The sequence below is a fragment of the Lingula anatina genome, chromosome 8 (genome assembly GCF_051362555.1).
Source record: "Lingula anatina isolate TDL-2025a chromosome 8, LinAna3.0, whole genome shotgun sequence".
NCBI lineage: Eukaryota > Metazoa > Brachiopoda > Lingulata > Lingulida > Lingulidae > Lingula > Lingula anatina.
In genome coordinates this window covers 14,222,073-14,239,332 of record NC_141774.1, presented here as the reverse complement: position 1 = coordinate 14,239,332, position 17,260 = coordinate 14,222,073, and the positions used below count along the sequence as shown (strand labels likewise).

General features: G+C 37.6%; 2 protein-coding genes across 3 annotated transcripts; both read left to right on the top strand.

Annotated features, from left to right (window-relative positions):
* Positions 1-91: 91 nt before the first annotated feature.
* Positions 92-10,779, top strand: LOC147760426 (uncharacterized). The gene is made up of 6 exons (XM_086993967.1): positions 92-543; positions 1,354-1,624; positions 2,052-2,117; positions 7,227-7,316; positions 9,530-9,664; positions 9,890-10,779. Exons 2-6 carry the CDS (start codon positions 1,361-1,363, stop codon positions 10,172-10,174), a joined length of 840 nt encoding a protein of 279 aa, XP_086850093.1. The 5' UTR covers positions 92-543; positions 1,354-1,360; the 3' UTR covers positions 10,175-10,779.
* Positions 10,780-12,007: 1,228 nt separating this feature from the next.
* Positions 12,008-16,572, top strand: LOC147760425 (uncharacterized). Of its 2 annotated transcripts, XM_086994282.1 has the most exons (5): positions 12,008-12,280; positions 13,219-13,732; positions 14,392-14,557; positions 15,593-15,829; positions 15,919-16,572. In XM_086994282.1, the coding sequence occupies exons 2-5, from the start codon at positions 13,265-13,267 to the stop codon at positions 16,449-16,451; spliced, it is 1,404 nt and encodes a 467-aa protein (XP_086850408.1). In that variant the 5' UTR covers positions 12,008-12,280; positions 13,219-13,264; the 3' UTR covers positions 16,452-16,572. The 2 variants fall into 2 exon arrangements, with proteins under 2 accessions (XP_086850408.1, XP_086850409.1); XM_086994283.1 differs by lacking the exon at positions 12,008-12,280 and having other exon boundaries at positions 12,977-13,732.
* The last annotated feature ends 688 nt before the right edge of the window (positions 16,573-17,260 follow it).

Here is a 17,260-nt window from a genome sequence, read left to right as displayed (position 1 = left end):
GGAATGCTGCACGTGCATTTCTTTCTTTAACCTGTAAAAGCCATTGTTAAATACAATGCGCACCCTGCTTTACGTGTAGTCTATACCGCAGGCTTAGTATTGCAAAACATTGACCCCAATAACAAAAAATTCCATTTTTCGAGCTCGGAATTAATGTAACTGTTCACAGGAATATGTAATTGAGTGATTAGTGGATACAAACCTGGAGAACAACATTTTTATCATGTCTCCAAGCCATCGAGACTAAACAGTATTGCCTTTGTGTTATGTTTACCAACGAAGCGACAGCCATTGATTCAACAAAGATTTAGGTCATGTCTTATGGATCGGTTGAGGCTGCATACTGAGGACACGGCTAAGGACAAGCTTTATAACTAAGTGGCGCAACATTCATGTGTGCTCATAAGGGAATTAGTTTTTAAGTGTCGTTTATTATTTGAAACCGTTCTGTGAAGATAGGGCGCTGACTGGCTGGCTAGGCGGTGAAGGCGGTTAAGACACAGAGGAAAACCGGCTACAGGATCAAATTTGAAAAACACTCAGGTAAGGCAAGAAGGCATCTACTAATGTCCCTTGATTTCCCCCATCCTCTCCCTCTTTCTCTTTCTCTGTCAGCAATTAGAGGCTCATACTTTTAGTGTAAATCTATATCCGATATATAAAAAATAAAGCAAAATATGAAAATATTTAAACCGAAACGTTACGTTCAGGTGTGATATCCACAATTACATTCGCTTTGCCACACCTGTGCTTGCTACTTGCTTTTCTTGAACCCTGGATTCTGCATTGTGTCTGTCGCGCAATCATAACAACAGTAAGCAAACAGTGCGGCGTTGAATTTCATTCAAGCACCTTTCTGGTCGTTTATTTAAGTTGCAAATTATCCGTAGGTGCAACTCTATGGAAAAACGAACTCTATGGAAAAACGTGAGAGTATAGTGTATTAGTATTAGTAGTACTTCTAAATAGTTCTTGAATTAAAATTTTTGGTGCCGACAAAAACAGTGGGTGTCATTTCTCATGATGAATCTCATTTTTATTTTTTCGTTTATATTATATTTCTTTTATAATATTAATAAAGGAAATTATCATTTGTAGTTATGCATGTGCATTGCCTATATTTTGTGTAGAAATATCTCTGGAGAGAGAGAGAGAGAGAGAGAGAGAGATTAAATGCACCGTCAGTTTCTAAGCTAGTGGCAGATAAAAAAGTCCATATGTAAACATGGTCATGGAAATATATCGTCTAATATTTCCATGGTATAAAATGTGAAAAGTGGCATTTTTAAAAGGAAAGATGTGTAAGAAAAACAATCTACAATCACACGGTACATACCCCCTATTTTCTTTCAGACTGACAATGAACGTAAGCCATACCCAACTGGTTCAGACGGGGCAGCCCCTAGACCGTTTTCCTTATGGTGCCCTCAAATGTTTGGGTGGATTCCAGATCGCTTTGGGACTCCTTATAATAGGGTGTGGCGTGACTGACCTCCAACTAAACTATTTCTTCTACACAATAGATTTCAACAGCTATTATTATCGCGACAGCTACTCCAGAACATTCTATAACATAGAACGTACCTCGACCATGGTCAGTGCTCCCATATGGTGCGGTGCCTGGGTAAGTTTTTATTTTTCTAATTTTTAATAATACCAGCTACCCTCCAAATACTTAACATGATATACCGACTAGAATAATTAAAGAATATATAAGTTATTGCAATTAATTTTATTATTTTATTACCAACTAGTCATATTAAGGCAATTAATTCGCACAGTTTATATTAGCATACATAGCAACTGAACAAGATTATCTATCAGGATTTTATGAAAGACAAAACATATTTTCTGAAGAACCTATGTTTTTAGTCCATGTAACTCGTACTTTTGATAGTGATTTTATTTAGTAACATACCTGCTCTTGTCGGCTCCTTAGCTGTTGGATACATGTCCTTAATTTTGATGCCTACAAAAAATGACTGGCAATATTAATGGTTCTAATCTAAAACAAATGTTATACGAATCTCTGTCTCTTCTTAAACTTTCAGTTTTTTTTCACCGGTATTTTCGGCGCTTGCATCACAAGAAATCGACAAAGCTACAAACGATGCCTGGTGAGTAATTACAGAAAGAAATTAATCAAAAGATAAATGAGTATATTAGTATAAATTTACTTATCGTTTGATTGACAGACTTATTTACCGAGTAGCTGGTAATTAGTCGCACAAAGAATCAAGGAGTAATAAGCCTAGGCAATATATTAAGAAAGAGAGAGAGAGATAGAAGGAGGGAGAGACGAACCTTATCTGAATAAGAGTTACTCATTAAGATGCAGTGGTAATTTAAACGGCTGCCGATAGAGTGACAATCAAAACTGTTCCTCATTGTTTATTTTGCCATACACGTAAGCAGTACATTTGTTCTTATAGGTTTTGAGTCTGTCCTTTAGGAAAATATCGATCAGGTCTACAGCAAATCCACGGCGAATTTGCAGGAAGTTTTTTTACAATATCGCTGCAAACTGCAATTCTTTTTTTGTGAATTTGCGGTAAATGTGCTGCAATATGGCTACAAACTAGCAGCAGTAAAATTGTTCTTGCAAGTCCCCCAAACTTTTCATTTTGATAAAAGCATGCCCAATCTATTCCCTGGTCATTACTTAAAGGATTTGCTGCATGCCGTCAGAATGGCCTGAACGGAACATATTCTTCAGAAAACATGCCCAACTAACGATATCTTTATCCAAATACACAAATTAAAAGCTCATTTTGTAAATTTTTGGCTTTAAAAAACGTCCTATTTGCTCGGCCTGAGAGTTAATGAGCTACGTTGTCACGTGGTCTGATGACGACAATCGCGCCACTGGAGAATAGAGCGTGCTTAGCTGTTAAACTGAGCTGCATTGTCTACCTGTACGATGACTTCTCTCGCTTCTGATAAAAGTTTATACTCATTCAAATCTCTTACCCGAGGGGTCTAAATCCTCGTGAAGCTGTGTAAAACCATTTCCCGTCTAGTCAAATCTTTAACAAGCATTTAATCATGGTTATCCCAAGTTGTATAAAACTCTGCATTTGAATGAGTTAAGGGAAATGTTGATTATTGCATATGAGGTCCATGTTATTTGTGAAATTCAATTTATTTTATTAAACCGCTGACACTCCGTCTTGCATACTTTTATTAAACTGAGGTAAACAATGCCCGTTACCTTTACAAATCCTATCTTAATCATCCATCTAGCTGGAACTTCCTTTACCTCTTAATTAGAGGGTTAAATGGCATTCAATTTGTCTTGCTTGTATCGAACGCACTCTCTATCTAAGCTTTACTCCAGTTATCTCAGGTAAAAATCTACCTGTGCGTTAGTTACAAAGGGCAGCTCCCGTAGACCTGGGGGTACTAGATAAAATCTGAACACCAGGTTTATCGAGGTGCTAGAGAAAGAAAGGAAGAAATTTTCCTGCACAACTTCATAGGAATTTTAACACGGACTAGATCCAGCTTAGACCTCCAAACTAACAGGGTGACATGGGCAATTTTCACACACAAATCATAAAACTACAGACTTGACATTTAATATGGAATATTTCAGTTTCGAAGGTGTGCCTAGGTAGAAATGCGTTCTTTTTTCAAAAAACTAATATCTCATATAAGATATTTGAATGAAGAAGTGTGTAGTCAGGTGTGTCGCTTCCAATTAACTGAATACCAGGTTTGTTACGCTGCTGCATTATGTAATATGAAGTAATTTAATTGGGTAGTGCTCCTTTGGGCAGGTCAAAGCTTGGCTTTGGCAAAGCACGGTTCTGTCAAAAAAGTATCCATATGTCGGCAACTACTGCATAGAAGAAATTGAAATTTTGCATGCAAGTGGTCGGTTTTGCAGTGTGTAAAATGAGCTATGCAGTGCTTTGCAAATTTGTTAATCTGTGGCAAAATGGCGCGAAAAAGACAGACATTGCCAGACAGTTAATTGCGCCAAACGAAACGGTCCGCACAGTTTTATAGAATAATGCCCAGACTGATGTACCTACATAGAGGCCACACCCAATGTATTAAAATCTTACCACCAGAGTACAGGACCCACTGTCTTTCAGGATATGCCGTTGCAACTAAACAAAAACCACCCAGTCCGTTCAGAATGAGGGGTAAATTGCCATCAAAACGCATTTTTCAAGGCCCTTAGCGAACACCAAACTGGTTTTTGCAGGTTAGCATACCAGACGACCTCCGAGGAACCCACTGTAAACAGCAAAACATCGTTGTATGTTTCTCTAATGAATTAGGGACCATGACCGTTTCTGGGTTGAACACTGAAACCTCGTGGCTTTCTTTATTGAGGTCAGATTTCACCTGTACCGCTCAACTAGTCAAAACAGAGTTTACAGACATCCAGAAGAGGCCAACGACGAAGTGTGTGCCGCCTCTAAAGTGACTTAGGTCATTTACAGCGTCAGTATTTGAAGTGGATACCACATTGGTGCCAAAACATCAATGGCAGTCATCGACGAAAATCTGAACCAGATTAAATAAAGGAATAATCTGGGAACCACTTGACTATCATTTGATAGGGGGCACCTTAAGAACAATTTTAGGTTGTAGGGTGGGATTGCCGGTTCACACAGAGCACTTTTAATAACAGATTACTTAGAGAACCAAGGGAATGAACAGCTACCTTGGTCATCAAAACCGCCATATTTGAACCACGTAGACAATATGTGGGTAGGCCATTACTCGCCAGATGAATGGCCGACATGTCCTACAACAAAACTGAGCCAAATTGGACAGATTTCGACCGATGCCTGGAATGTTATTCCAGATTGAACTCTAAAACCATATCCCAAGGAATGCCTTGCCGCTTGAGAGCGCTGGTAGCAGCCAGAAGAGGTCAGGCGTAACAGCGACTGTTACTGTGACTAGACACTGACATGAGGGTCCTTTGTGGAGCGTGTAACTCTTTTACAGACAATAATTTGGAAAATATGGAGATCTAAAATATCTCATTTAATGGTTGCCGTATGACGTAGAAAAGGCAATGTGTTTTTGTTTGCTTCTCTGGTGAATTCCATTAATGAACTGATGTCACAATGACATCAAAGAGATGATTAAAAGTTATTAGAACACGATTTTAATCCTTATTTTCATTTATCAGTCAGTAAAATAGGAAAAAAACTGATGAAAAATGATTTGGAAAAAATATTCCATATTAAATGTCAAGTCTGTATATTTCAGTTAACCGCCTTTAAAATAAATATACCGTTCTGGGTAAATTAGAATAGTTATTAAATCGCGAAAATATTTTTGACTTAAATGATGATTTTATTATTAATGGAAATTAAGCTACTATATGAGGTACATTTGCTGTGATTACGCTGTCCTTCATGTTTTGCGTAAGTCTACATTTTGCTGTATATGCTTGTAATTTTTTTAAATATGTGCGTACAATTTTTGCAGGTCTAGTTACCCCCCTGTTATGTGATGAGAGTATAAATTTGGCAATTAGTTCCTTAGCTTATTTAAATAGAATTGCAGTGTAAAATGTTCAACAAGATGTTGGCGAAATAGCCCATTACTCTTTGTAGGTATTTCCTCCGTCAAAGTTTGTATAAAATTATCTTTCAATCTTTACTCTTTCAAAGACAGTATAAAGTTACCTGACATATTTTCGTGTAAACTTAATGACAAGCCAAGTGTCTCCAGTTCATTCCGTACTCAATTTAACCCAAGCAAATTTTTTTCTTGAGTAGATCTTTATAGCACGGTGTTATAAGCTTACAAATTTGCAAAAAAAAAAAAAAAAAAAAAAAAAAAAAAAAAAAAAAAATTGCGTACTGACGCAGAATTTGCGTTTCAAGTTATAAAATGATCAATCTTTTAAATTATTTTATATTTCAGATGAAATAATCTTCAGAAACAAATCCTCAATGCATAAACAAATTAGGATAACGAACCATTTTATTACAGCAGTTCCCATTTTTTCTTTAATATAACTCTCTTTTTCCTGTTTTTCCTCAACACGTTTTCTTCCACGGAAGCTTCAAGATACCCTGAGAGCAATTTCTTTTATTAATGTTAGCGACCGTGTTAGAACTTTATTGTTTAATTCAAATTCTTGTTTTTCTTTTTATCAATATTGGAGGTAATACCCACATATTTTACAAGCTCTTGATAAAAAGAAAAACAAGAATTTGAATATATACATACAGCGCTAATGAAACTGTTCTCTCTTAATTGTTTAAGTATTGATATTTAACATCATTTACAAATACCAATAAAATAACCCCATGAAATAAATGAAATATATTGAAAAATATGAAAGCCCACCAAGACGAGTTTCATACCTGTTATTACCTGACTTGGGAATTGCAGCGGTGCATAATTAACAGGTTTTATTGTTAACGAGCTCTTGGTCAACTACAATGAATTTAAAAATGCATCAGTAATTAGTAAGCTTGCCAACTGATGACAGTATCTAAAAGACTATCAGCTTTTGATATGATCTAAAACACCTGAGGTGACCGAGATTGCGAGGATCGCAACTATTGTCACCAAAGTTAGCAAGTTAGTCACGGAAGACCGTCACAGATAAAGAAAGATAGTCAAGGAGTGCTGCAATTTTGGTGAATCCCACGGCAACACACTGAGGCATAAAGAAAATTGCTCAACTCCGTTCAACACAACTTTCCAAAATCATTCTGTCTGTTTGCACCATGCAGCTCAGTTGAGTCTCATAGACCTTTATCGTGATTGTCGTCACAGTACCACGTGACCCAGATCTGTTGCTTCATTTATGCATATTTAGGTGATGTTTACTAAAACGCTTTTTTACTATCAATAGATTGTTTTTATAATTTTTAAATGGCGGGTATCGATTAAAACATACCTCTAGTGTATAGATTGAGTGCTGAATCTTCAAAATTCGAGAAATGGATTTTTCCGTGAACCTTGTCCTTTAAGACAGTGATTTTGCAATACGGCCCTCCCCTCCACCTCCCCTAATGACGGCCAATTAATTACCTACCCCCGGATGTGGAGAACTTTCAAAGGAACGAGCACCCTTTGACGTTATGACATGAGGAGAGATATTTCTCCCAAAACATACATATGCGGTTGTATCGCTGAGATATATTACGCTCGGGACAAACAGGTCTCTATACTCTATGCGAATTTATGATAATAAACAATGTATATATCATGTATGCTCCTTTCACTCTCTCTTTCAGCGTAACTCTTTCCAGACGCTTTCAATCCTCACTGCTGTAATCTTCGCTCCGACTCTGATGGGGATAGCGACTGCTGCATCTTTGTACAGAGTAAGTATGACAGAAAATGACAACATGTTATTTTAAGTTTTTTTTATTCTGGCCACAGGATGCGTTACTGTTCTGTTACAAAGATATTAATTTATCTTACTATTTAGGAGCCCTCGTAGCAGAGGGCGTAAGAGCACATTTAGAACAGCGTGGACTAACTGTAACAGATCTGCAGATCAAATATGCTGACCAACTAAAGACTTGCCGCTTTATTCCCAATTATAGACCCTAAATACATTCCCCGCAGGGATTACACGAGTCGTCAAGTAGTCGGCCATATTTGTCCCAAGGATCTCTTAGTCCGATGTTTAGAATGCGCTGAAAGATGTTAGTCACACGTAAAATGCACAAACCTCTTCTTGGAGGCGTCGAGTGGAACGCAGAAAAGCAGGCGATTGTAACAGCACATCAGAAAAAAAAAGGTAGAGTATTAATCTCTTAAACTGATTGCAATCAGCAAGGGCCTCCATGGAGCTGAATTGACTTACGTAGACCCTCATTGGGAATGAGCATTAAGCGACAATGCTACATTTACTAGCAAGTGAAGAGTCGGAGTCACTTGAGATCTGTCAAATATCTGCATTATTTAAATGAACAGCCATATACAGTACCATCATTGCTTAGAATTTATAATTACATTTCTAAACTGTACATTTCCTATACTGTAGTAAATCCATACGATAAAATGAATGTAAAAGCTAAACTATGAACATCTGAATTGTCGAGAGCTGCAAAATATCGTTCATTTAATTGTATTTCAGCGCTAAAATCCGCTTTACTATACTCCCCTAACAAGTGGTACCCCTAAAGCAACTGATAAAGTGATATGGGGATCATGTCGTGATCCAGTGTTCTTATTTCAACGTATTAAAAGGTTCTTTACACAAAAAGTTACTGATTGTACAACCAATGAATGACTTAACCATAGTAAAATTAACAAAGCCACATTTTAATATTTTGTACTTTATCCCCTGGACTAGTTGACGCACCTGTCTTTGCGTAAAGTCAAAAAGTCATGTAACGTTTGCCAAATGCTGGTGTTCCACATATAGTGCATAGATAGTATGAGATCATTTAATTTATTAGCAGGATTATCCTTCAGTTATCCATTTCCGTGGATATCCCACACATTCTTAGGTTTCGACTTGGGGGGTTAAGCTGTCCTTTGTGGTCCGGGTCTGGTTTGTACCGGTATATACTATATGACCAATCTACTGTTATACATTGGCTGTGCGTGGAGTAGCATTATCATGCTAAAACATAAATGGGTGGTCATGATCCGAAAAGATAGTCTCGGCAGAATTTGGATGCATGGCTATGCGTTCAGGCCTCCGTTGACCACTGTCAGCCCGCCTATACAATGGTAGCCAAACGACCCCATGCCATGCGACTTATGTGGAGTGCGTTCTCTTGACTATAGAGACAGAAATTTGGGAAGCCGCTTCTTTTCACCTGCTTTCCAAACCACTCACAAATCCCAACGTACACTTTTTACAACGCTTAACCTGCTTGTGTCTATGGCAAGTATCAGGCTGCATTCCCAGAGATTTAGATCGATCCAGGGATTTAGATTTAGATCGACTTAACTCCCTGGGGGTTCACGCTAAATTGCAGTCAGCCGAGCGCGCACCATAGTTAATTACCCCCTTTCAGCTTTTAGTAGGCAGGACAGACGCTTAGTCCGGCTAAGCTGACAGTAATCTAGTGAGACCCCACGGGGATAGATCGATCTAAAATCTATGGAAATGGGGTCTCAGTCTTCAATTGTTAGTTGGTGTCCATGCCAGATAAGAATTCAGGTATACCATCTGACTCGATGTAGACGGTTGCCGACGTGACCACTGGCCTACTAACAAGAACCCTGTCAAAATAACGGCGACTGTGAAGACGTCTACTGACGGTATACACTTGGCAACGTAATTACCCCTATTCTTTAAAAATGCTGCGGTCAAGTTCCTAAATGTCATGAATACGGGGAAAGTGTGTAAATATCTTCTCTTCTGTAGTCCTGTAGTTCTACCATTCACACCCCCTATTACACTATACGATCAGTTTCGCTGTTGTTATGTGATAGTAAAATTAAATCCATGGGTACCCTTGTTGCAATGAATGTAATAGCGGTAGGGGTGACACAATATACCTTTATTACGGGTTTTTCACGCCCAAGTATCAGTTGAAAACATGCACTTTAATACCCATGCCTTTATTTACAGACCAGGTACGGTGACAGTATTTTCCTGTATGTGTTTATTGGGGCAGCGGCAGGATTGGGCTTCATTGAGTTCATAGTAGCCATCGTGTCCGCCTCTGTCTGCTGTTGCTGCTCGACCATAGACCAGCGAGAAACGGTATTTGTGGCATTTTTATTCTAATACCATTAATTTAAGTTAGGATGAAATTTTATCCATTGAATTTTCCACAATTGTTTTTTTTTTTTTTTTCATTCAGTATATTTTATAGTTAAACAGACACACAAACACACCGGAACGAAAGAGAGAGAGAGAGAGAGAGAGAGAGAGAGAGAGAGAGACGTATCACATTGTTCACTGTGGTATTGATGTTTGTCATTTCAGCAAGTTCTCTATATACCGGGCAGTGTACCGGGTCAGCAGTTCGTCACAGTAATAAGCACCGTCCCACAACCGCCACAACAACAGCTTCCACCACAGTCTCAACACTACATGTCACCCACTGCCCCTATGGCATACCAACAGCCAGGTCCATATGTCCCGTACCAAACAGGCGGAGGACCCTCCTACCAGAATCCAAACTACCAGCAACCTGTTGCTGGAGGTAACTGGACTGAAGAGAAACCGAAACCTCCTGAGGCTTTTGCCCGCGGAGAAAACTTCTATTGACACTGTAAGCGGCCTCCGAGTGCACTGACTGAAAAGCAGTAATAAGAAGATGAAGACATTGAGCACCCATAATGGCAGTGTACCGCCCACTGAAACCCAGCAGTAGCAGGGTTCTGACAGTTGTTATGGCAATGTCAATTCCATTATCAACTCAGAACTTATGCAGTCAAATAATATTCCTGCAATATCAAATACTAGTATATATTTTTACAGTTGATGCATTTTAAACATGTCGGGTAGCCATGCAAGCACGTCTATAGATGTATTCCCTATGAAACTATAGTTATACATAAATTGATCATTTCCTCGGGGACTCGCGCTGAGTGCAATATGATGAAGTGAATGACACGCTTCCTCAAGCAGCTTCATGTAAGGAACTATTCGTTTGCACTCAAAGCGAAGTGAAAAAGCTCTCAGAGGCCGAGTAAATCACCCCTTATCCACTCGAAAGTCGTCATCTGCGCACAACGAAAGTCTCATTATTCTCGCCGCATGTCCCATAAGGCCGAGACCTTTTGCTGTATTATCCCTAAAACGGCTCAATTTTTGTGAATATATATATATATATATATATATATATATATATATATATATATATATATATATATATAATTCATTTCAATAAGGCAGGCTCCTGATGCCTAAAATTGCACATAAATTGACAAAAATCAATTGGGTGATTATACAATTGCATGTTGATACAGCTAATGTTTAAATAGTAGATTTTTAAATTCACGAATGACGAACAATATAAGCAAAGTTATGTTTTGTATTTAAGATATACCGGGTATATACATGTATATATAACACCAGATTGTGTCCTCTGTTCTAACAGTCACACATATAGGACTATAGAATACTAGTACATGTTCACCCATTATGTTACGGGTTATTTCAACGCTTGATGCAGTTTTGAGTTTAAGGCCTTTTTTGTAACGAAACTGAGGATCCCCGTAACCTACAGTCCGCCTTCCATTTAGGTAAAACAGTTGAGGTCAGGCTGACCTTCAGGTAAGTGGGTTAAAATCTAGGGCGAGGCTTACCTGTACAAATAAATTAGAAGCAGACTCTCTATCATGGGACATTCTTTGTCACGTCACATCGGTCAAGTCAAATGGCCTCATTGTTGTAGCCAGATATGTGTTGATATCGTGCCTCACATGCTTACAAGTATGCTGTCAGGACCGAAAATGTAATAAATGGCTTGAAGTGAAACAAAACTCGTTGTTCTAACTGACTACAAGTCCAACAAGTGGGAATAGAATTCTAAACTATATTACATGCATACAGGCATTCACCCACTCGCACGTTTATTTATTTATTTATTTATTTATTTATTTATTTATTTATGTAAGGAACTATTCGTTTGCACTCAAAGCGAAGTGCCGAGTAAATCACCCCTTATCCTCTCGAAAGCCATCATTTGCGCATAACGAAAGTCTCATTATTCTCGCCGCAAGTCCCATAAGGCCGAGACCTTTTGCTGTATTATCCCTAAAACCGCTCACATATATATATATATATAATTCATTCCAATAGGGCAGGCTCCTGATGCCTAAAATTGCACATAAATTGACAAAAATCAATTGGGTGATTATACAACTGCATGTTAATACAGCTAATGTTTGAATAGTAGATTTTTAAATTGTTTTTATGTAAGTCATTTTTTTTAAATTTTCAATTTTTAATTTTTCGTTTTTCAAACACTGGTATTGATGACATTCCCCGCCCATCAGAAGCTCTGTACTTGTAATATTTATTGTATTTCCACATACACAGCAGTAAAGGTGTTTTACTGTTAAGCAATATTTAATACCTTTTTGTGCACTGAAATCATTATACAAACATTCGGATTTTCATTACGTGAATTTGAACTCTCATGGACCAGAAACTATATCCTTATTGCCCATGTTACACATTGCACGGGTAAAATATGGTGCTGATGGTAACATGTATTACTCAGCTACGGCTATGGTGTCTAGTGGCTGTCACAAGATATAGGAAATGTTGATTACTTTTTAGGCGAGTTTACTCAACGGTTGAGAGACACTGTATTTCAACAGTGGTCCGCTGATGTGAAGGGCAATAGTAAGCTAAATAGCTACAGTGAGTATAAAACTATGTTAAATGTAGAGCGCTATTTAACCGTAATTACGTCATGGAAGATCAGAAATGCCTTATTACGGCTCAGAATCTTATGTCATGATTTGAAAATCGAGAGGGGTAGATATCAAAATATAGATCCCAAATTTAAACATTGTGATTTCTGCTGCAACGCGATTTCTGCTGCAACGCAACTTCGTGCTTTTTGTGTCCACGATATAATGGCTACAGAGCAAAATATATTCCCGACATTCAGGCAAACATTTTCAACTTTAATAAGCTCATGGAATCTGTAGATGCAACTCTCTTGACAAATTTGTCAGTGTATTTGTATGAGTTCTTCAAACTATATATACATGTAGAAGGCATAAATTTGACGCCTGTTACTGTAATGTGATATTGGCAGGTGGCCTAAATTTACGTAAATATAAACATCATGTCATGAAAGGCCCACTGACACAAGTTAATTAAGGAACGACTACAACGGGAGACAATCAAAGTGTTGAACCTGTAGCTTTCTCAGATTTTTTGACCTGTTCCTCTACGTGCTTCCTCGCATTTTTAACAACTTTATTCTCATGAAAGTGGGCAGGCGGAGGGGATGGGGAGGGGTAGGGGTGGGTGCGGGTAGGGGGTGGTGACGGGTAGGGGGTGGTGACGGGTAGGAGGGGGTGATACAGGTAGGTAGTGGGTGGGTGCGGGTAGGGGATGGTGCGGATGCCTGTTTGCGGCTTAGGTCTTCGAGTTCTTAAGGACGGAAGAGCACGTGTTTAGTATCTACCCAAGCAAACAGCATCTACTGCAACTTCTTAATGAAATCATTTTCCCTATTTCAAAGATATATACAGCGGTCTAGTAGTTCATTGAAGATAAAAAAGGATGCATAATGCTTGTAACAAAGCAATGGCTACTCAATGTCCATTATTAATTTTCAAATGCAGATACACCCTATAAAATGTATACAGACGTTGGATTCTCTTCAGTCTGATGACCGTTGAAAATGACCTTTTTCATGCAATTGAAACATTAAAGGTATTTAACATGACCATCCTTAGAAGGCAAAAGGACAATAACAGCGTCATTAAAGGGACTAGAAAAAACGTGCCTGGAAAGCGTACAAGGTCGATTAACGCTTCTGAAATGTTTGCTTTCTGTGTTTCTTATTGTCTTATGTTACTGGACTGGGTATGTCGTTTTGTGCTTGGGAGGCGACTGAGTCCTCTCACGGAGGAAAGTTTGTTGAGGAAATTTACCGCAGAGGAGCAAAAAATATTGATGTCAGATGACCTTACACGACGATGGTGGTACGAAGGATTCATTATTATGCTGAAATGCTTTCGAGAAGACATTCATTTGTCAGCCGAGGCCAGACTTACATTTGAAAACCGTTGGACCGAAATCCTGAAGAATCGACTAGCCATTTCAAGAGAACTTAAGTTTTTTGATTTGTCTCAAGTGAGTAAAATATCTGAATAAAATTAAAGGGATAATAAACCTTTGTATGAGATCTATATTTCACAATAAAAACTTTGTGAATAACTCATAGAAATATAATTTATTCTGTTTTAACATAAAAACGGCAGTTAAAGCTATTATTCGGATACCTGATCTTGTCTTTAAACCACGTGACCTCCACTGATCGCTATACTTTGTTATACGCTCGTAAGAAAAAAACCTCTTAAGAAAAAATCCAGGGACCAACTTTGAATGTAAAAATGGATATATTAACCATTGGTAAGTATGGGAAAATTGTTCACTCCAGGAAAATTAATTTTTTGGCCTAAACGAAGAGTTATTATCCCTTTAAACATTGATTTTTATTGTTAAGTTTGTTGTATTATTGACCGATATTATCAATAACAAAATGGTTATGCTCCAATTGCATTGTTATATTATATTATATTATATTATATTATATTATATTATATTATATTTTATTGTGTAAAATATATCATGATAATCTTTGTAATTAGTACTGAAATAGATTGACTTATGTTAAACTGAATATTTTATTAACATTAAAATGCACATAATCAAGCTCCAAACTACGTTACGAATGGCATCGAACAGTGTAGTAACTAGCGGGTTGAGATGAATTAAACATGTATTTTCAGTGCTTAATCAAGAGGCCTATTTTCATTATCGGAGCAGCTCGAACTGGCACGATATTTCTTCAGAGATTACTATGCAAGGATCCCCAAAACACAGGTCCGAAATTTTATGAATTGATGGAGCCAATTGGAAGACAAAATACGATGCGTAACCATGCGCTGCAGCTAGGTACAAAAATTCACATGCCTTCTTTGTCTATTGATTTACTTAAGTGAGTAGAACTTTATTTTTCTTTTGCCGTTATCTGTCAACATTTTGCAATTACCTGTAGATATTGAAATTTACTAGCATAATGGTAGAGTAAAATCTCAAACATGTCCATTGGCGGGTGATTTCTGAGGCAGTTATAAATGTTAAACGCAAATCTGACAACAATTTTTAGATATACTACTTTGCTGGCTTCAATTAACGATGGTGATCTCGTCTCTGACCGTAAACATGAAGAACATACATAAATCAGTCATATTATTTTTATAATTTGAAGACGTTCATCTTTTGCTGAGTGAAATTACTTTGAATGACAAAGGTGACCTAAATGGAGTCTCCTATTTTCGGAGATTCTGCTCTGTGGTTGACCTTGGCATACAGCTATGTGACTGAACTCAATTGGAATTGTAAAAATAGCAGGTCTGTTCAAAGATTAGAAAATTCATACTAGACATAACGGTTCCTTAAATTGTCGATGATGAAGCTCTTGATCTCTTGTCTGTCATTTTGAAAGCATTACTAACCTGAATAATTGTTGTGGGCAGATTTTCAGATGTTAGGCAACATATATGTCTCAGAAAAAAATTGAAAATTGCTAATGATTCAATTGAGATTAACCCCACTATACGTAATAGTTATAGGCACAGGTGCGTTGTTTGCCTTTCCAAAATGGTGGATTCACAGACTCAAATTATACCCATAGCTCTATGTCTTACTAGAAGTGGGCTATTTGGTCTAATTCTAAAAATACCTGCCCCTGTAGAATTCCCCAAAATAAGTTATGATGTTCCCTTCCCAACTTGTGAATTCCTGTAGATTTATAAAAAGAAAAAGATACACGAAGAAAAAAATTCATTGTAAATGGATATCTTTTATATGCAATTTGGCCACAAAAATTAAGAATAATGAAGAACATCCCGTCAATTAATAAATCAATGTCATGTTCATAGTGCATTGTGTGCCTTTAATATCTTGTGTGTATCGTTTATATTTTAGAAACCATGTACCGAAAATCACCAAAATGTAAAGCAATTCACCACATTCGTCCAGAGAGTCCCTACGAGTGCTTTCTTCTCTTTGATACCATGGGGTTGCACCATGACTGTTTGTGCTACACGGGGAATTGTGAAGAATATCTCGCCTGGTACAACCAAAGAACCAAAGATGAATGGCTGGAAGCTTACCGTTTTCACAAGTTACAGATGCAACTCATACTATTGGCGAGAGGGCAAGGTAAACGTCTATCTTTAATTACTAGTACAACTGTACGCTGTCGTTATTGTTACTGATCTAATATTCAAAGTTTTTTCTTGTTATTACAGATTCCATAAATGGTAGCAAACGCTTGATCTTTAAGAATTCGTTTCACGCGTTACACATAGAAGCCATACTGCAGGTTTATCCAGACGCTCTTTTTATCCACACCTACAGAAATCCCACTTTAAGCACCGCTTCCATTGCGTCGTTTGCTGAGTTCTCCTTAACCTGCAATGGATACACTCCAAATGACATCGACTGGAAGCAGTTAGGCCAAAACGTACTGCATTCTTGGACGGTTCCCAAGAAAGAAATTGTGAAATTTAGAAGAGACCACCCCGAAGAGGAATATCGCTTCATTGACATAGCTTTTGATGATATTGTAGCTTCTCCAGTGGATGCCGTGAAGAAAATTTACGATCACTTTGACATCGAAATGTCGCCAGAAGGGGAAGCCTTGATGACGTCGTATGTCAAAGATAATCCTCGCTACAAATATGGTCGTCACGAGTATGATTTATCACATTATCATTTGACTAAGGAGATGGTATTGGAACATCTTCAAGAATATGTTAGGGAGTACAGAATAGAATGTTAATGTTAATGTTGGTGATAACTTACTCCTCAAAATCAATTTGAGTTTTTTTTATCGTATACTGTCGAGACTGAAGTCGTAATAGAACATGAAGTGAAATTAAACGTATATATATACGTTTTTGGTGGTGACATTATTGGGTGGTGACGGGTAGTGGGTGGTGACATTATTGGGTGGTGACGGGTAGTGGGTGGTGACATTATTGGATGGTGATGGGTAAGGGTGGTGACATTATTGGGTGGTGATATATCATGAAAAACTCTCGTCGTCAGTAATTTTTTCTTTTCTATTTTCCTGAACTTACTACAACATTTGATGTTTTGTTATTAATGTCCTAAATTCTGTCAATACACCAACCATATCGGGGGGTATGTTAAATCAATATATATGTGGGAAGACAATTCACCGAATCATACTAATTTTCTGACTTGTGCTTGTTGACATGGTAAGGGTTTTTTTCTCACACCATGTGTTTTCTTAATTTGTCTCGAGGCACTTGAACAGCAAAGTAGTTGGTAACTACTCGTATAATCTGGGGGTGATATCGTCCTGTTTTAGCCGCTTACTGATATATATATATATGTTTTCTTTATTTATTTATTTGTTATTATTTTTTGTATCGTTCTGGGTGAGTACTGAAACAAGTGGCTGTATGGTGGACGAAAACTGTAAAACGTTTGATGAATACTTCTAATTAGTTTCTGATTATTGAGACAACTCAAACTCTGCATTAATCAAGCTTTGTTTGCATTTCCTGTAGCTACATTTACACATATACATGTAGCATAGGTATTGATAACATATCAATAGAT

Bases quoted from the DNA above. Each gene is read 5' to 3' on its own strand.
- LOC147760426 (XM_086993967.1), top strand. From the start codon at position 1,361: ATGAACGTAAGCCATACCCAACTGGTTCAGACGGGGCAGCCCCTAGAC. The intron at 2,118-7,226 runs GTGAGTAATTAC...TCTCTCTTTCAG, and splicing joins AAAGCTACAAACGATGCCTG to CGTAACTCTTTCCAGACGCT. The intron at 9,665-9,889 runs GTATTTGTGGCA...TTGTCATTTCAG, and splicing joins CCATAGACCAGCGAGAAACG to CAAGTTCTCTATATACCGGG.
- LOC147760425 (XM_086994282.1), top strand. From the start codon at position 13,265: ATGACCGTTGAAAATGACCTTTTTCATGCAATTGAAACATTAAAGGTA. The intron at 13,733-14,391 runs GTGAGTAAAATA...ATGTATTTTCAG, and splicing joins AGTTTTTTGATTTGTCTCAA to TGCTTAATCAAGAGGCCTAT. The intron at 14,558-15,592 runs GTACAAAAATTC...TTTATATTTTAG, and splicing joins TAACCATGCGCTGCAGCTAG to AAACCATGTACCGAAAATCA.